At 46.1% G+C, this 15,743-nt stretch overlaps 1 protein-coding gene across 1 annotated transcript; it reads left to right on the forward strand.

Annotated features, from left to right (window-relative positions):
• The first annotated feature begins 3,023 nt into the window (after positions 1–3,023).
• Positions 3,024–14,922, forward strand: PAQR7 (progestin and adipoQ receptor family member 7). Its single transcript, XM_049774925.1, has 2 exons — positions 3,024–3,222; positions 13,785–14,922. The coding sequence occupies exon 2, from the start codon at positions 13,806–13,808 to the stop codon at positions 14,850–14,852; it is 1,047 nt and encodes a 348-aa protein (XP_049630882.1). The 5' UTR covers positions 3,024–3,222; positions 13,785–13,805; the 3' UTR covers positions 14,853–14,922.
• Positions 14,923–15,743: the final 821 nt, after the last annotated feature.

A 15,743-nucleotide genomic window follows, 5' to 3' on the forward strand; every position in this document is an offset into this window, starting at 1 on the left:
AGAAGGGAAGTGGCCACAGCTGCTCCTACCTGCCCTTGCTGGGAAAAGGATTTGGAGCAGAGCCAAGTAAAAAAGGTCCAGGTCTTGCAGCTTTACTCCTGGTAACCAGTTCTGTGGAGCTGATAAGAGCTGGGCTTGATGCAGGGTCATCACAAGCCAATTAGGTGGCTATGGGCAAGGAATTGTTCCTCATTCAGAAGCCTATTCCTTGAGCATAAACTGAGATAATGCAGAACCACCTCAGGGCCTGTAGGCTTTGTAGGACTGTGCACTGAGCCTGGCATGTGGCATGTGTTACAGAAATCACCTCTGGCCTTATTTTTAATACTCATTTCATCCAGCTTTCAGATGGTCCCAACCAAACTTCATGGTGATTTCCCCTAAGCTCCTCTCCTGGTCTCTCTTAGTACCTAACACTGGGTTACTGTATGACCCTGGATCTCTCCCTTTTAGACCTTAATTCCTCTAGCCATAAAGTGAGAAACATCATATTTGCTTGCAGAAATGCAAGAGGTCAAATGACATGATCTAGTCCCGTTCTGAGTCTCATCCCCCCAATTTGGAAAATGGGTTAATAGGTTTTCAAGATCAAACGGGGTTGCCATGGTAACTCTTTAATGCAGGCAGCAAGAGCTTATTTAACTGTAAGATTTAAAAACAAGCCCAAGCTCAGCGTGAAGCTGGTGTTCCAAAAATAGACTGAAGACAAATCACCTTCAAATTCTGAATTCTTATTCACTATGACAGAATATATTTCATTATAGAGAATATCATTTTCATAATGTCCTTTCTTGCTTTCTTTTCCTTTAAAATATTTTTTCTTACTATTTTTATGGAGGTACCAGGATTTATAATACTTTTTATTATTCCAACAACACACCCACCACCATTAAAGTACTATCACTAGAGAAATCTAAGGTGGGACTTTAGGGTCCAATCCACTGTCCACATCCCATGTAAGCTCAGTTCTATAGACGAATCTTTAGTTCCAATGACTTTGACTGTTTATTGTCCCCTTATTTTTTTGTTTGTTTTTGGGTCACACTCGGCAGCATTCAGGGGTCACTCCTGGCTCTACACTTAGAAATCACTCCTGGTAGGCTCGGGGGAACCACCTGGCTCGAGTGAGATTCGAACCACCGTCCTTCTGCATGCAAGGCAAACATTCTAGCTCCATGCTATCTCTCCAGCCCCTATGGTCCCCTTATTATGTTTCTTTTTTTTTTATCTCACATATAAGTGATCTCTCTCTTTTTCCTCTCTCTTTTATTATGAAGATTGTGGCTACAGTTTTTTTTTTTTTAATTTTGGGCCACACCAAGCATTTCTCAAAGTTTAACTCCTTGCTCTGCACTCAGGATTACTTCTGCAGGCTTGAGGGAGCATATGCAATACTGGGACTCAAACCCAGATCAGACACATGCAAGGTAAATGCCCTACCTTTCGTACTATTGGTCTAGCTTCAACAACAACACATTTATAGATGAATAGAGCTAATAATCTCCTGGCATTCCACACCTATACTCTACTTTTCTAAATGATGGGATTTTCTTTGCCACTTTTCATTTCCATATAGATAATAAAGATTTGGCTAACTCTACTATGTTTTGGGTTTTTCCTGCTAGTAGGTGCTTGGGGGCCACCAGGATTATACCTATACTAGAGCTTCTGAAGTGTAAAGTGTGGGTGGGCATGCAGTTAGGGATAAAAGGTAGGGCCCCACACATGCATGGCATATGCTCTTACCCTTTGAGCTACAACCCCAGCTTATTAACTAATTCTATGAGTTTGCCTGAACCTGTTTAAGTAAACCTGTTTTATCTTGTCACATTATAATTTTTGAAACATTTTTATTGAAAAAAGCAATATACATGCCTCCACTATCTTGTAGTTGATAAAATGTCTTCATGACCACCATTTAACTCTTTTATCTCTGGATGTTGGTGTGTGTGTGTGTGTGTGTTCTTACTACATTTTACAAGTAATATTTGGAGGGATATTGGGCAATACTCGGCAGGGTTCAGAGGTCACTCTGCTCAGTTCCAGAGGTCACTTGCAGTGGTACTTGGTGAACTGTGAGGTGGTACTCAGAATTAAACCTGGACTTCTGCATGCAAAATAGCTGGTAAAGTATGTGCTACCAGCCTCTCGAGCTATCTTCTCAATCCCAGGCAATATTTTAATTATTTATTAAGTTGAAAACCTGCAAGAATACTAGAAAGACAGGCCAAAGGTCCTAAGTTGATTCTGGCTTGGGACCAGGACTTGTTCTTGGTCAGCATGCCACACCCCAAGCTGACTCTCTGAACATCCTGGGAGCTCCCTGAGGACAGAGCAGGGATCTCTGTGCAGGGTGTTTCCAGCATCAGACTGTGTGCTATCACAGGGTGGGGTTCTCCTATCTGCTCACTTTGTGTGGGTCAGGTCTCTGCTCGTAGAGGAGTGGACACTCATCGCCACTGTTGTTGAGTGTGCCCAGCATGCCCAACGGAGGAGTATCTAGACAAAGGAGAGGGAAGTGGGCATTTTCAGTTCCCGTGGTGTCAGGGTTGGAATCCAGGCCCCCATACATGCAAGCCAAGCACTCTGCAGCTGAACCACACCCCATGCCTGAAAGTGGGTGGCTGTCACCAACACCCAAACACAGTGCCTTGGACTGGTCAGGTGAGAGAAGGCCAGTCAAGCAGAGACTTTGGGGCAGAAACTTGAGCCTGATGTGTATATGTAGTTCCTCAGGCACAGCACATCTTCTCCAGAATTAGTTAGGAAGAGTAGGTGGATGTACCCGGGCTTGGGCTTGGGCTGGGAAACTTGTCTCTGCTGGTACCCCACTTGCTCAGTCACCGGGCCCAGGCACAGCTGGGGTTCGTCGCTGCCAGCGCCTAGGGCTCCTTGGGCGCCTCCGCAGTGCCCCCACCTCTGGCTCAGCAAAAAGGGGTTTGGCCACGCTTGGGGCAAGGTGCGCACCGCGGCCGGCTCTGTAGGCGACCCGCGCCTCCGCAGGCAGCAAGTCGGGGCGCGACTGCTGGCACGGGCCACGGGGGCGTGAAGGGCCGCAGGGGCTCGCCCGGGCCGGGAGCCCGCGCCTGCAAGCCGGCAGCTGCCCGGCCCGCCCCTGGCTGGGGCGGAGCGCCCGCCCGCCGCCCCTTTATCTGTCAACTCCGGGGCTGGCCACCGAGGGTGCAGGTTGGAGCCGCCTGTCCCCTCTCTGCCGGGCCGCAGGTACACGACTGGGAGGGGCGGGCGGCGTCCGTCAGAGGGGTGCTGCATGGGGTGCGGGGTACTGAGGTTCGTCTTGATGGGAGGGAAGCGAATTGGGGGGACATCACTGGGGCGAGAGTGAGGACCAGCCGTACTTCGCAGTGGGGAAACAGCTCTAGTTAAAAGTGGGAGGTGCCAGAAGTGGGGGGCATTAGTTAGCGGGAGGGGTTCCCCCAAGAGGAACTGGACACCCCGAGGATGGGCGAGGATGGGGGAAGCGTGGGAAACCAGAGGAGAGTGGAAAGCAGAACCGGAGGGGGACTTATCTGGGAGGGAGTGGGCAGAGGGGAGGCCTGAGGGATCATTGATAGTCTAGAGGATTACTGAACCTCCAAGAGGACTGGGTGATGGGAGAGTCCCAGTAGGGAAACTGGAACTGGAAGTACAGGGGTGCAGAACTCTTCTCCAAAGGTGCCTAGGCACTTGGGGGAAACCTTTCTGAGGGAAGGATGGGAGTTCACCGCAGTTACCTCAAGTTTGCAGGCTTTGAGGACACACACACACACACACACACACACACACACACACACACACACACCGCCACCATACACACCAGGTTTCTTTGGTGAAGCACCCACAGATCTGGCAGCTGGGACCAGGCCTTGGGGGGTGGGTCAGGTGAGCAATTTGATGTATCCTTAGAGCTTTGTAGTACCTGTGTGGATGGAGAGGACCCAGGTGTTAGCTCTGGTCCAGGGGCCCAAACCTCTTCTCAGTGACTTGAGCATCTTCTTGTCTCTTCTGTGCGAGGCTGCCCTGTTTCAACCTCAGGAGCCTGCCTGCCATAGGTCTTTGATGGTGACTGAATGACTCTTTCCTGTGCTTGGTGACTGTTGCCATGTTGCCAAACCTCTCAGGAAATGCTGTCTTCTTGTGCTTCCTTGTCCTCACAACCCTGAGTCTGAGAGTTACTGAATAACTCCTTGAGGAGTTAATCGCAAAAGTGCAATTATAAATACTAGTAGCAAAGTAATAAAATAGTTTCTGTTCAGTTTTGGAAGATGATGGAGGAACTTATTTATGCAACTCTCATGCTGAAACTAGGCAGTTGCTTTTCACTGAAGAAATGGCTATGGTCAGACATCTTTGTATGGCTTAAGTCATACAAACTTTGTTTGCATGCTCTGTGGCCCTTCATTGGTGTCTGGGAGAGACTACAGCAGATGAAGGGCCAAAGTTCTGGTTTGGGAGTCAGCTGTCCTGTGCTGTGCAGTGACACCAAATGACTTGGAGGCCAAGTAGCTTGCTGCAGGGGAGAGGAGAAATGCATGAAAGTTCTTTGTCAGAAACAAACCACTATCAGTTATGAATGGGTTTCTGGATAAATGAATACTATTTTGGGCTTTTTCATATTTATTGTCTTGTTCAGGACCCCTCAAGAGGATTTACCCCAGACAACCCCAGTGTTAACACTGCTAAGTCCTTATTCTTTTCATCTAGCAAGGCTAAATGTTGCCTTTCATGTTAAGGTAAAGTATCTATGCAATGGGGGCCCCTGTAAAGTAACAATAAACATTCTGCACGCTAGAAAGGTGCAAAAGAGGAAATAAAATTATAATGAAATAACACTTGGAATATCTAGATCAGTGATGAATAACCTTTTTGAGCCTGAGTGCCCAAACTGCCACACAAAACCAAAAACTTTCCTCAAAGTGCCAGCAGTCCTCCTGTTGCCAGGTGAGCTGCAAAACAGACACTGGCACACTCGCCTCCCGCCATGCAGCATATCTTAATTTTGGACCTTCCTGCGTGCCAGCTGCAAGGCCTTCATATGCCACAGCTGGCAACGTGTGCCATAGGTTTGCCATCACTGATCTAGATATTAGGCTGTTAAGCTATAAAAAGGCAGATATTAATACCTTTCAATGTTAACTAGCTGGGCTTTAGTTCTCTGAGGGTGATATTTAAAAATTTTTATTTATTTTGGTTTGGGGCCTACACCCAGTGGTGCTCAGGAGTCATTTGCAACTCTGTGCTCAATGGTACATCAAAGGGGAAATTCTGGAGATCCAACCCAGCCTCCTGGGTTTGATCATGCACTCAACCCATTTAGCTCCAGCACATTGGTACATAGAAGGCCTGAAATAGATATTGTTGAAATGTCTCAGGGTCTGAAAGGCCCTTTGAAGTCCTTGTAAATTTATTCATTGCTTTGACATTTGGAGAAACTGGACCAAGAAGGGAAGGGACTTGTCCAAGGTCACATAGACTTCAAGGCTGAGCCAGGACAAGAATACAATAAAAATAGTGGAGTCAGTGCTGTGCCAGAGCCAACACCTATAATTCAGGTCTTTGTTTTTCTTTAAAAAGTGCCTCAGAGGTAGCTCTTATTAGTTTTTCATTATAAACGAGGAAACCTGCTCAGAGGAATTAGGGAACTTCAGCAAAGCTCTAAACACACAGATGTTAAAATGCAAACTTGAAGTTCCATCCTACAAAAAATAGGTATTCTGGGGCCAAAGAGATAGTATAGCCTGTAGGACACTTACAGTTCCCCAAGTCCTGCTAGGCCTGATCCCTGAGCACTGAACAATGAGTAAGCCCTGAGCACCACATGGTGTGGCCTCAAAACTGAACAAAAATAAATGAATTTTGACTTTTCCTACACTGCCTTTTTAAATTTGTTTTGTTTTGTTTTGGGGTCGCACTCAGCAGTGCTCAGGGATTACTCCTGGCTCTGCGCTCAGAAATCTATCCTGGCAGGCACGAGGGACCTTATGGGATGATGGGATTCGAACCACTGTCTGCTCTGGATCGATTATGTGCAAGGCAAATGCCCTACTGCTGTGCTATCTCTTCGGCCCCATCTATACTGCTCTTCTGTCACTTCCTGGGGGCTGCCTATGGGCTGGATTTTCCTAGACCTGGGGCTTCTCTTTTGTATAGTGAATGCCTGCAGGACAGAGAACTTGTCTGCTTCACTGACTTGTATCCTTAGCCTTATCGCTTTTTGCCTGGGATGTAAACTGGGATAAGATCTAAGAACAGGTTAGATTAGGGAATTCTGACAATGTTAGTAGGTGGAGACCTGCAGGAACTGGGGGTGGCAAACCTTGTTTGAAGAGTGACATAACTGGCCTTGAGTTTAGGAAAGTAGTATTGGTTCAGGGGACTGAGTGGGGAATGTTCAGACTGACAGACTCACTAGTCCCACTTGGGTTTCAGAGACCTCCTGTGTGAGGCTCACCAACCTGTGAGATGTGCCCAGTTGAGCCACAACCTTTTGGATGACTTGCTAGCAAGTTCTACCCCCTTTACCTTCCCTCTGGCAGTGGGGCTATTGGGGTTGAAGCCTATTTCCTGGGAATTTCATTTCCACCTTTTCACTTGGGTCTTGAAGTGAAAATCTTCAAGGCACTCTCTGTTGCTCCAGAGGACTGATTCTGAAGGTTCTTGTTGAGTTTATTTTGTTTGTTTGTTTGTTTGTTTTGGTTTTTGGGTCACACCTGGCAACGCTCAGGGGTTACTCCTGACTCTAGGCTCAGAAATCGCTCCTGGCAGCCTGGGGGGTGGGGGGGGGACCATATGGGATTCCTGAATTCGAACCACCATCCTTCTGCATGCAAAGCAAACACCCTACCTCCATATTATCTCTCCGGCCCCAAAAGTTTGTTTGTTTGTCTTTTTAAATAAAATAACGGTTGTATTCCCCAAAAGTCTAAACTTTAACTGGAAACTCCCTATTTCCTAAAGACATTTTTTTAGAGTGAGAGATGGATACGTTTAAAGAGACAGAGATTGGGGCAGAGAGATAGTACAGCTGGTACTGTAAGGTGCTTGCCTCACATATGTCTAACCTGGATTCAATTCTCAGCACTCATTCTAGTCTTGCCTTGTATTCTGATTCTCACTTAGTAGTGGCTAGAAGTCAGTCAAGTTTTCCTGACATCCACCAGATCCAGGACACCTGATTTCGTCCAGTTTTGCCTGCTTTGCTGTGTGATCTTGAGTAAGTCTCCACTTTTCAGCTGCCTTTCTTATCTTCAGCTGTTTCATTCAGAGGTTCACAGGAGCTTTCTTCTGCAGTTGACATCTGCTAGGAGGGTAGTCTAAATTTGACCTGTGTGGGAGTGGGGAGACAGTGGAATGGCATGGTATAGAGGTGGTCTTTGTTTAGTTTTTACTAGGAGTTGTATTTTTATTTTATTATTTTTTTTACTAAGAGTTAAAAAACTTACTTATTTTAACCTGAGAGTGAACTCTTTTTTTGTTTGTTTGTTTGTTTTGTTTTGTTTTGTTTTGTTTTTGGGCCACACCCTGCGGTGCTCAGGGGTTACTTCTGGCTGTCTGCTCAGAAATAGCTCCTGGCAGGCACGGGGACCATATGGGACACCGGGATTTGAACCAACCACCTTAGGTCCTGGATCAGCTGCTTGCAAGGCAAACACCACTGTGCTATCTCTCCGGGCCCCAACTTACTTATTTTATTTAATCCATCTAGAACAAGGATTAGAATATTCCTCTGTAAGTGACCAAATAATCATTATGCCTTTTTGTGCATTAAAAATATTGAGATTCTGTGGCTTATAATGCTATAAATAATAGTTTCTCATATATATATATATAATTCCAACATCATGTCCATCGTCACTATCCCAGAGGTGGTCTCCAGCCCCACACTGATAATATCACACACACACACCCTAAGTCTCTGAAAGCCTAGCCCCTAGTGACCCTTACCTGTGAAAGTACGACTCAGTGCTTGGCTTCTAGAGAATTTTCCCATTTTGCAGCAGAAGTCAAGAATCTCCAAGTTCAAAAATCCCCTTTCCTTTCCCCAGGTAATTTCTACATTTGGGAGGCCTATAAGAGGGCTAGTGAAAACTATGTTGGGCTGACCTGGGGCTGCCAGGCACCAATGGTTCCTAACTGCAAGGTGGGTACTTTCTAGAGTATGTCTAGAGGGTATCCTTCAGCTACCACCTCTTCCTTCCATCTTGTGCTTGACCTTATACCTTCTACCTGCCACTCTCCACCCCTGTTTCTTTCTGGGGTCAGCACCAGAAACTCATTTTGAAATTAGACTGTTCCTGTGGAATGGCCTCTGGCTGAAATGTGAGAATAGAACCTATGTTTTCCCCAGCAAGTGGTTTGCAGTTTTGGGCCCAGGGACCCTTGTGTCTGGGGGAGCTGATAATGAGCTGCATCCACTTAGAAGGAGAAGTGAACCAGATGTTCAGTGTGTGGACAATTGAATGCTGGGGGGACATGAAAGTGCCAAGCCCAGTGTGTGGTAACTGGCTAAGGGGAGACGCTGAAGTTCCTGGATGCAAACCAGTTGCTAGGGAAATAGTTTATAAAAGAGGATAAACTTACAAGCTTACAAGAAAAGATGTGGTTGCTTTCCTATGGACAGCATTTCCCAAAGCAGTTCTGTGATCTGCAGAAAAGTAGGACAGGAGGCAGGTGAGAGAAGTGGGTGCTAATATTGCCTTCATTTCATTCTTTGACCTTGAGTTAGGAATTGCTAATCACTTTGAATTACACTAAGTTCAACAATAGAAAGGGCAAAATAAAAACCGCTTGGAAGGTTATCAGAATTAGTTGCCTCGAGGCTGTGAAGAATGAGCATATAGTAAGCCCTATTACCTTTCAGCTTTATAATTATTACTGGGAATGAATGCTTGATCATGTAAATGGGACTCAACATAGCGGGACAGATTTCCTTCACCATGCTGAGATGCTTGAGAAGTTTCAAGTGTGGGTAGGGAGCACTGTACTGAGCTTTTCAATTCATGAGGACTGGGACTAGCCCTTAGTCACATGTCATTATTCTTTGGTCTTTGCCTTTCTGGAGGAATGCAGACTTTACTGGATTGAGCAGCTCCAGGAAGGCTTTGCTCTTTCAGGAATTTTGCCTCTTCAGTGTGAAATAAAGGAGCAGAAAAGAGGATTTCTCTTGCTTCAAAGTTCTGAGTGTGGATGACAAAGCTATAGATGAAGGTGGAGGGCAGACTGTTGCTGCTGAAACCTGGTTCTTTGGAGGAGCAATCCAGTGCTGGCTCTCCAACCAGCACATAGCTCAGGTAGAAAATTCTCATTCTCTTGGCAGAAGTAGCTCCATCAATTAGTCCATTGGCAAGCCTGTTCCTTTATCTTGCCCTGTTCCAGGCTGTCTGGGAATTAGGAAGAAAATGGCTCCCACAAATGCCTGTTGGAGCACTGACTTCCCAGGTGTATTGACTAATGTAACTTCTGCTTTCTCTCTGTAATCCGGATGTGGGTATGAAGGAGTATGGCCTGGAAGATTGTCTTAATGCTTGCTGTCTTTGCAAACCAGTACCCAGCATTTACATGGTGTGTGTGTGTGTGTGTGTGTGTGTGTGTGTGTGTGTGTGTTGAGTGGTTCTAGTTGTAGGCAACATGAACACTAGAATATTCTCCCTAAATCTCCTGGCTTCTGATACTTAAAATAAACAGATAATGAATCAGAGACAGAAAACTTAGGTGACAAGCTTATTTAAGGTAATTTATTTAAGGAAGGGGAACTGTCTAGCAGATGCTTGTTTATATGTATAAATACATACATATATATATATATGTATAAAACTTATTTAGTGAAACAAGATAGTTTTTTTTTTGTTTTTGTTTTTGTTTTTTGTTTTTCGGACCATACCTGGTGACGCTCAGGGGTTACTCCTGGCTATGTGCTCAGAAGTTGCTCCTGGCTTGGGTGGGATGCTGGGGCATCGAACTGCGGTCCGTCTAGGCTAGCACTTGCAAGACACCTTACCTCTAGCGCCACTGCGCCGGCCCCAAAGATAGGTTTTATTTTATTTTATTTATTTTTTTTTGGTTTTTGGGCCACACCCAGTGGTGCTCAGGGGTTACTCCTGGCTGTCTGCTCAGAAATAGCTCCTGGCAGGCACGGGGGAACCATATGGGACACCGTAGATAGGTTTTATTAAATGAAATTTTCTTAGAAAGATGTAAGGAAAGCGGGGGCCGGAGAGATAGCATGGAGGCAGTGTGTTTGCCTTGCATGCAGGACGGTGGCATCCCATATGGTCTCCCAAGCCTGCCAAGAGCGATTTCTGAGCATAGAGCCAGGAGTAACCTCCGAGCGCTGCCAGGTGTGATCCAAAAACCAAAAAAAAAAAAGAAAAAGAAAAAGAAAAGAAAAGAAAAGAAAAGAAAAGAAAAGAAAAGAAAAGAAAAGAAAAGAAAAGAAAAGAAAAGAAAGATGTAAAGAAAGGGCTGGAGAGATAGTACAGGAGGACATTTGCCTTGCATGCAGCTAACCTGGGTTTGACCCGTGGCATCTCATATGGTTCTCTAGCACTGGCAGGAGTAACCTGAGTACTGTCAACTGTGGTCCCCAAACTGATATGCATAACATGCTATATAATATATGTTTAATTGGGGCCGGGTGGTGGCGCTGGAGGTAAGGTGCCTGCCTTGCCTGCGCTAGCCTAGGACAGACCGCGGTTCGATCCCCTGGCGTCCCATATGGTCCCCCAAGAAGCCAGGAGCAACTTCTGAGCGCATAGCCAGGAGTAACCCCTGAGCGTCACAGGGTGTGGCCCAAAAACCAAAAAAAAAAAAAATATATATATGTTTAATTAATTCAATATAATATATATATGAAGGAAGAGAAAGAGAGAAGAACATGTTCAAGTGAGAATAGACTTCTTCAGAGAAGAAATTGTTAAGCAAACCAATAGTGATAAGCCAAATATATATTCAAGGGATAATATGGGCTTGAAGAATAAACCCAGTAGATATTTAATAAATGATATGGAAAATAAGTTGAATTAAGCCTCTGGTCCCAGACAAGATTATAGAATTATAAAATGATTAATAGTACTTGTGACATTATTTTGCAGCAAGCTATTTAGAATAGCAGTAAAGATTACAAAATGAATTCAGATGGTGACTCTGCTGCTTCCTAGTTGGGTAGATAGGCAAAATACTTCACTGTACCTCAGATTGCTTTCTCAAAAAATAGAAATAGGAGCTGGGAGTTAGTATAGGGTTTTTTTTTTTTTTTTTTTTTTTTTTTTGGTTTTTGGGCCACACCCTGTGCCGCTCAGGGGTTACTCCTGGCTATGCGCTCAGAAGTTGCTCCTGGCTTCTTGGGGGACCATATGGGACACCAGGGGATTGAACCGCAGTCCGTCCTAGGCTAGCGCAGGCAAGGCAGGCACCTTACCTCCAGCGCCACCGCCCAGCCCGGAGTTAGTACAGGTTTTAAGGCTTTGCATATGACTGATCCAGTTTGATCCCTAGCACTGTGGTTCCCTGAACATTGCTGAGTATAGCCCTATTCACTTGACAAGGTGTATAGTCTTGAATGCCCAGAGAATTGACAGGATGGCCCAGGTCATCACCATACCACGGGACCTGAACATCCTTGGGCCTTCACCTTAAACTCTGATCTGGTTGGCTGGGCCTCCTAAGCACTGCTTGAGTGGTCCTACCCTTGTTAATGGGAATAATACTAGTACCTACATCACAGGAATTCTGAAGCATAAATGAGTCAGTTACTGGGTCTGGAGAGATAAAACAGTGAGTAAGGCATTTGCCTTGTACACAACTGACCTGGGTTTGATTTTCAGCATCCCATATGGCTCCCCCAGCACAGTCAATAGTGATTCCTGAGTGAAGATACAGGAGTAACACCACCTAAGTACCACCAGGTATGCCCCCCCCCACATCTCCAAATAAAAGTAGTCAGCTACATATCAAGTACTTAAAATAGTATCTGAGGGGCTGGAGTGATGGCACAGAGTGGAAAGGCGTCTGCCTTGCTGGTGCTAGCCTAGGACGGACTGCAGTTCGATCCCCCAGCGTCCCATATGGTCCCCCAAGCCAGGAGTGATTTCTGAGTACATAGCCAGAAGTAATCTCTGAACGGCACTGGGTATGGCCCTCCCCCCCAAAAAAAACCCCAAAATAAAATAGTATCTGGCACCTGGCAAGTAATATATTAGTACCAACTGTATTGTTTTCCTCTCTAAACCTTCTACCATATCACAATATTCCTGAGGTCAGGGAACACATCCTTTTCCTCTTTTCTCCCCCTGGAACATGACTGGACACAGGGAAGAGTGTTAGGGCTGAAGAGATAGTACAGTGGATAGTTGACCTGTTTTGATCACCAATCACTGCCAGGAGTGATCTCGAAGTGCAGAACCAGTAGTAACTCCTGAGAACCAAAAAAAGAAAATGAATTTCAGTGGAGGAAAAGGAAGTTGGCATGGGTATACTATTTGAGTTAGGTGAGATGTGAGGGTGGAAGTAGGTCTTGGGTCTTTTCATGACACATGTTGAAAGGTTAGAATTGGTTTATTTCGATTAGTGACTATGGTGGTTAGGAGTAGAAAGATTTCAGAGGGCCAATTTTGAGAGGAGGTATGGCTGAAGGAAAGGGGCTGTTTTGGGTTGAGCCCAGAGCTTTGACACACATAGTATACATTTTACTTTTATAAACTCGATTGGTTGTTCTGAGGACTTTCAGAAAAATGTGGTTTTCTGAGTGAGCCTTTAGGGATATGAAGTGTTTTGGGATGCTGTTCTTCCATTCAGCAAACACTGAAAGCCAGATACCTGCTAAATACAAGGGTACAAAATATGAGAAACTACTAGTTTCTTTAAGTTCATATAAATAACTTTAATACCATACCCTTGAGATGTATTAAAGATCAAATGGCATCTGACTTATCGTCAGAGACTCAGGAGACTAGGGAAAATAGAAGAAATAGGTTTTAAAAGATGGATAGGAGTTATCCAGATAGGAAAGACAAGAAAATGTCTCAGGCAGAGGGAACAGCTGTGTAAAGCTACATATTCTATGAAATAGCAGACTAGGGGTCTGGTGAAACTATGGCTATATCTGAAGCACACTGTGGTTGAATAATAATGCTGGAAAAAGATTCTGTCAGGTAATGGGGGTTAATGAGGGAACTGGTTACTCTCTGAAGGGTCAAAAGGTAGAGGCTGCAAGTCTGTTATCATTGCCCCAGGTAAACACTCATTTCAGCCTGAACGTAGAAGAAAAATGGCCTGCTTGGTGTGGCACCTGGTCTGGAAGAAACTACGAGTTGGGAATCTAACAAGAGGTGCCTATGCATTCCCTACACAGTTGAGCACCTTCTATGTGCTAGACACTGTTCTAGACACCTGGGATATGTGAGGAACTGAGTAGTCCCGAGGTGTCTGCTGAGCTGTCCCTTAGGGATGACACTCCACTTTTTTTTGTGTGTGTGTGTGGTTTTTCGGTCACACCCGGCAGTGATCAGGGGTTATTCCTGGCTCCAGGCTCAGAAATTGCTCCTGGCAGGCACGGGGGACCATATGGGACGCCGGGATTCAAACCAATGACCTCCTGCATGAAAGGCAAACGCCTTACCTCCATGCTATCTCTCCGGCCCCGACACTCCACTTCTTAAACTTAGAGAAGTTTAAGAAGTTTCTTACTGGGGGAGAAGTAAAAACTGGCATCAGAGTCTTCCAGACGTGTTGTTCCTAGGGCAAAGGGGGTATGGACACCAGCCACCTGACTGCTCTGGTCTCTCTCTCAGCTCTCTCTTTGGTCCACAGCCATGGCCACTGGGATGGCCCAGAAACTCAGCCACTACCTGCCCAGTTTGCGGCATCTCCGCCAGGAGCCCCAGCCACCTGTACAACCAGAGTCTGTCTTCACAGTGGACCGAGCCGAGGTGCCCCCTCTCTTCTGGAAGCCCTATATCTACGCGGGCTACCGGCCGTTGCACCAGACCTGGAGCTTCTACTTCCGCACATTGTTCCAGCAGCACAACGAGGTGGTGAATGTGTGGACCCACCTGCTGGCAGCCCTGATGCTGCTGCTGCGGCTGGTCCTGTTCGTGGGGACTGTGGACTTCTGGGGAGACCCACATGCTCTGCCCCTCTTCATCATCGTCTTCGCCTCCTTTACTTATCTTTCCCTCAGTGCCTTGGCTCATCTGCTGCAGGCCAAGTCCGAGTTTTGGCACTACAGCTTCTTCTTCCTGGACTATGTGGGTGTGGCCGTGTACCAGTTTGGCAGTGCCTTAGCACACTTCTACTACGCCATTGAGCCTTCCTGGCATGCTCAGGTGCAGGCCATTTTCCTGCCCACAGCTGCCTTTCTCGCCTGGCTTTCCTGCACTGGCTCCTGCTATACCAAGTATACCCAGAATCCTGGCCTGCTGGGCCGTACTTGCCAGGAGATGCCCTCTGCGCTTGCCTATGCGCTGGACATCAGCCCCGTGGTGCACCGCATCCTGGTGTCCCCGGCACCTTCCACCGATGACCCGGCTCTGCTTTACCACAAGTGTCAGGTAGTCTTCTTCCTCATGGCTGCCGCATTCTTCTCAGCCTTAATGCCTGAACGCTGGTTCCCTGGCAGTTGCCACCTTTTTGGGCAGGGCCACCAAATCTTCCACGTCTTCTTGGTGCTGTGCACATTGGCTCAGCTGGAGGCAGTAGCACTGGACTATGAGGCTCGGCGGCACATCTATGAGCCTCTGCATACCCGCTGGCCTCACAATTTCTCAGGCCTCTTTCTGCTTACTGCAGGCAGCAGTATCCTCACAGCATTCCTTCTCAGCAAGCTGGTATGGCGCAAACTCCATCAGAAGACCCAGTGAATGGGGGTGGCGGCTGATATTGAGGGATGGATAGAGGGGACCCAAAGGTTCATGCTCGCCCCCAGATGGGGAAAAAAACCCAACCTGGTAAAGCTGTTTGTTTTTGGCCTGTGTTCACTCTGTGTACTCCTCAGTGGCCAGGGGCAACCTGGCCAGTCTTTGGAGCTGGGGATTGACTGAGCTGCTGGACTCCATTGGGTCTGTCCCAGTTCCCTGTCCTGGGAGAAAGAAATAAAGGTAAATATATGGGCCATCCTTATTTGCTTCCCATCATTGCCTCTCAGGGTGAGTGAGAATGGTGGTATCACTTGGGCTAGAATGCCAAGATTTGTGAGATTCTAGATTATCTAGAAGGGATAAAGGTGGGATTTAAGCTAAAATAATATTTTTTTAAGGACACCCTCTTCACCAGTGCAATATTCCCACCACCAATGCCCCTGTTTCCCTCCTCCCACACCCCCTGCCTGTATCGAGACAGGCATTCTATTCCTCTCACTCACAACCATTATCATGATAATTGTCAGTGTAGTTATTTCTCTAACTGAACTCACCAATCTTTGTGGTAAGCTTCATACTGTGGGCTGGTTCTTCAGGCCCTGATCCCTATTTTCTCTGAGAATTATTACAATAATGCCTTTTATTTTGCTTAAATCCCACAGATGAGTGAGACTGTTCTGTGTCTATCTATCTCTCTCTTTCTCTCTGTGACTTATTTCACTCAGCATAATAGTTTCCACGTCAATCTATATATAGGAAAATTTCTTGACTTCATTTTTCCTGACGGCTGCATACTATTCCATTGTGTATATGTACCACAGTTTCTTTAACCACTCATCTGTAGAATCATATTTGAGCTAAGATGCAGGGAACCTCTCTTTACCCAGATTTCAA

This window comes from Suncus etruscus, chromosome 6, assembly GCF_024139225.1.
Source record: "Suncus etruscus isolate mSunEtr1 chromosome 6, mSunEtr1.pri.cur, whole genome shotgun sequence".
NCBI classification, from domain to species: domain Eukaryota; kingdom Metazoa; phylum Chordata; class Mammalia; order Eulipotyphla; family Soricidae; genus Suncus; species Suncus etruscus.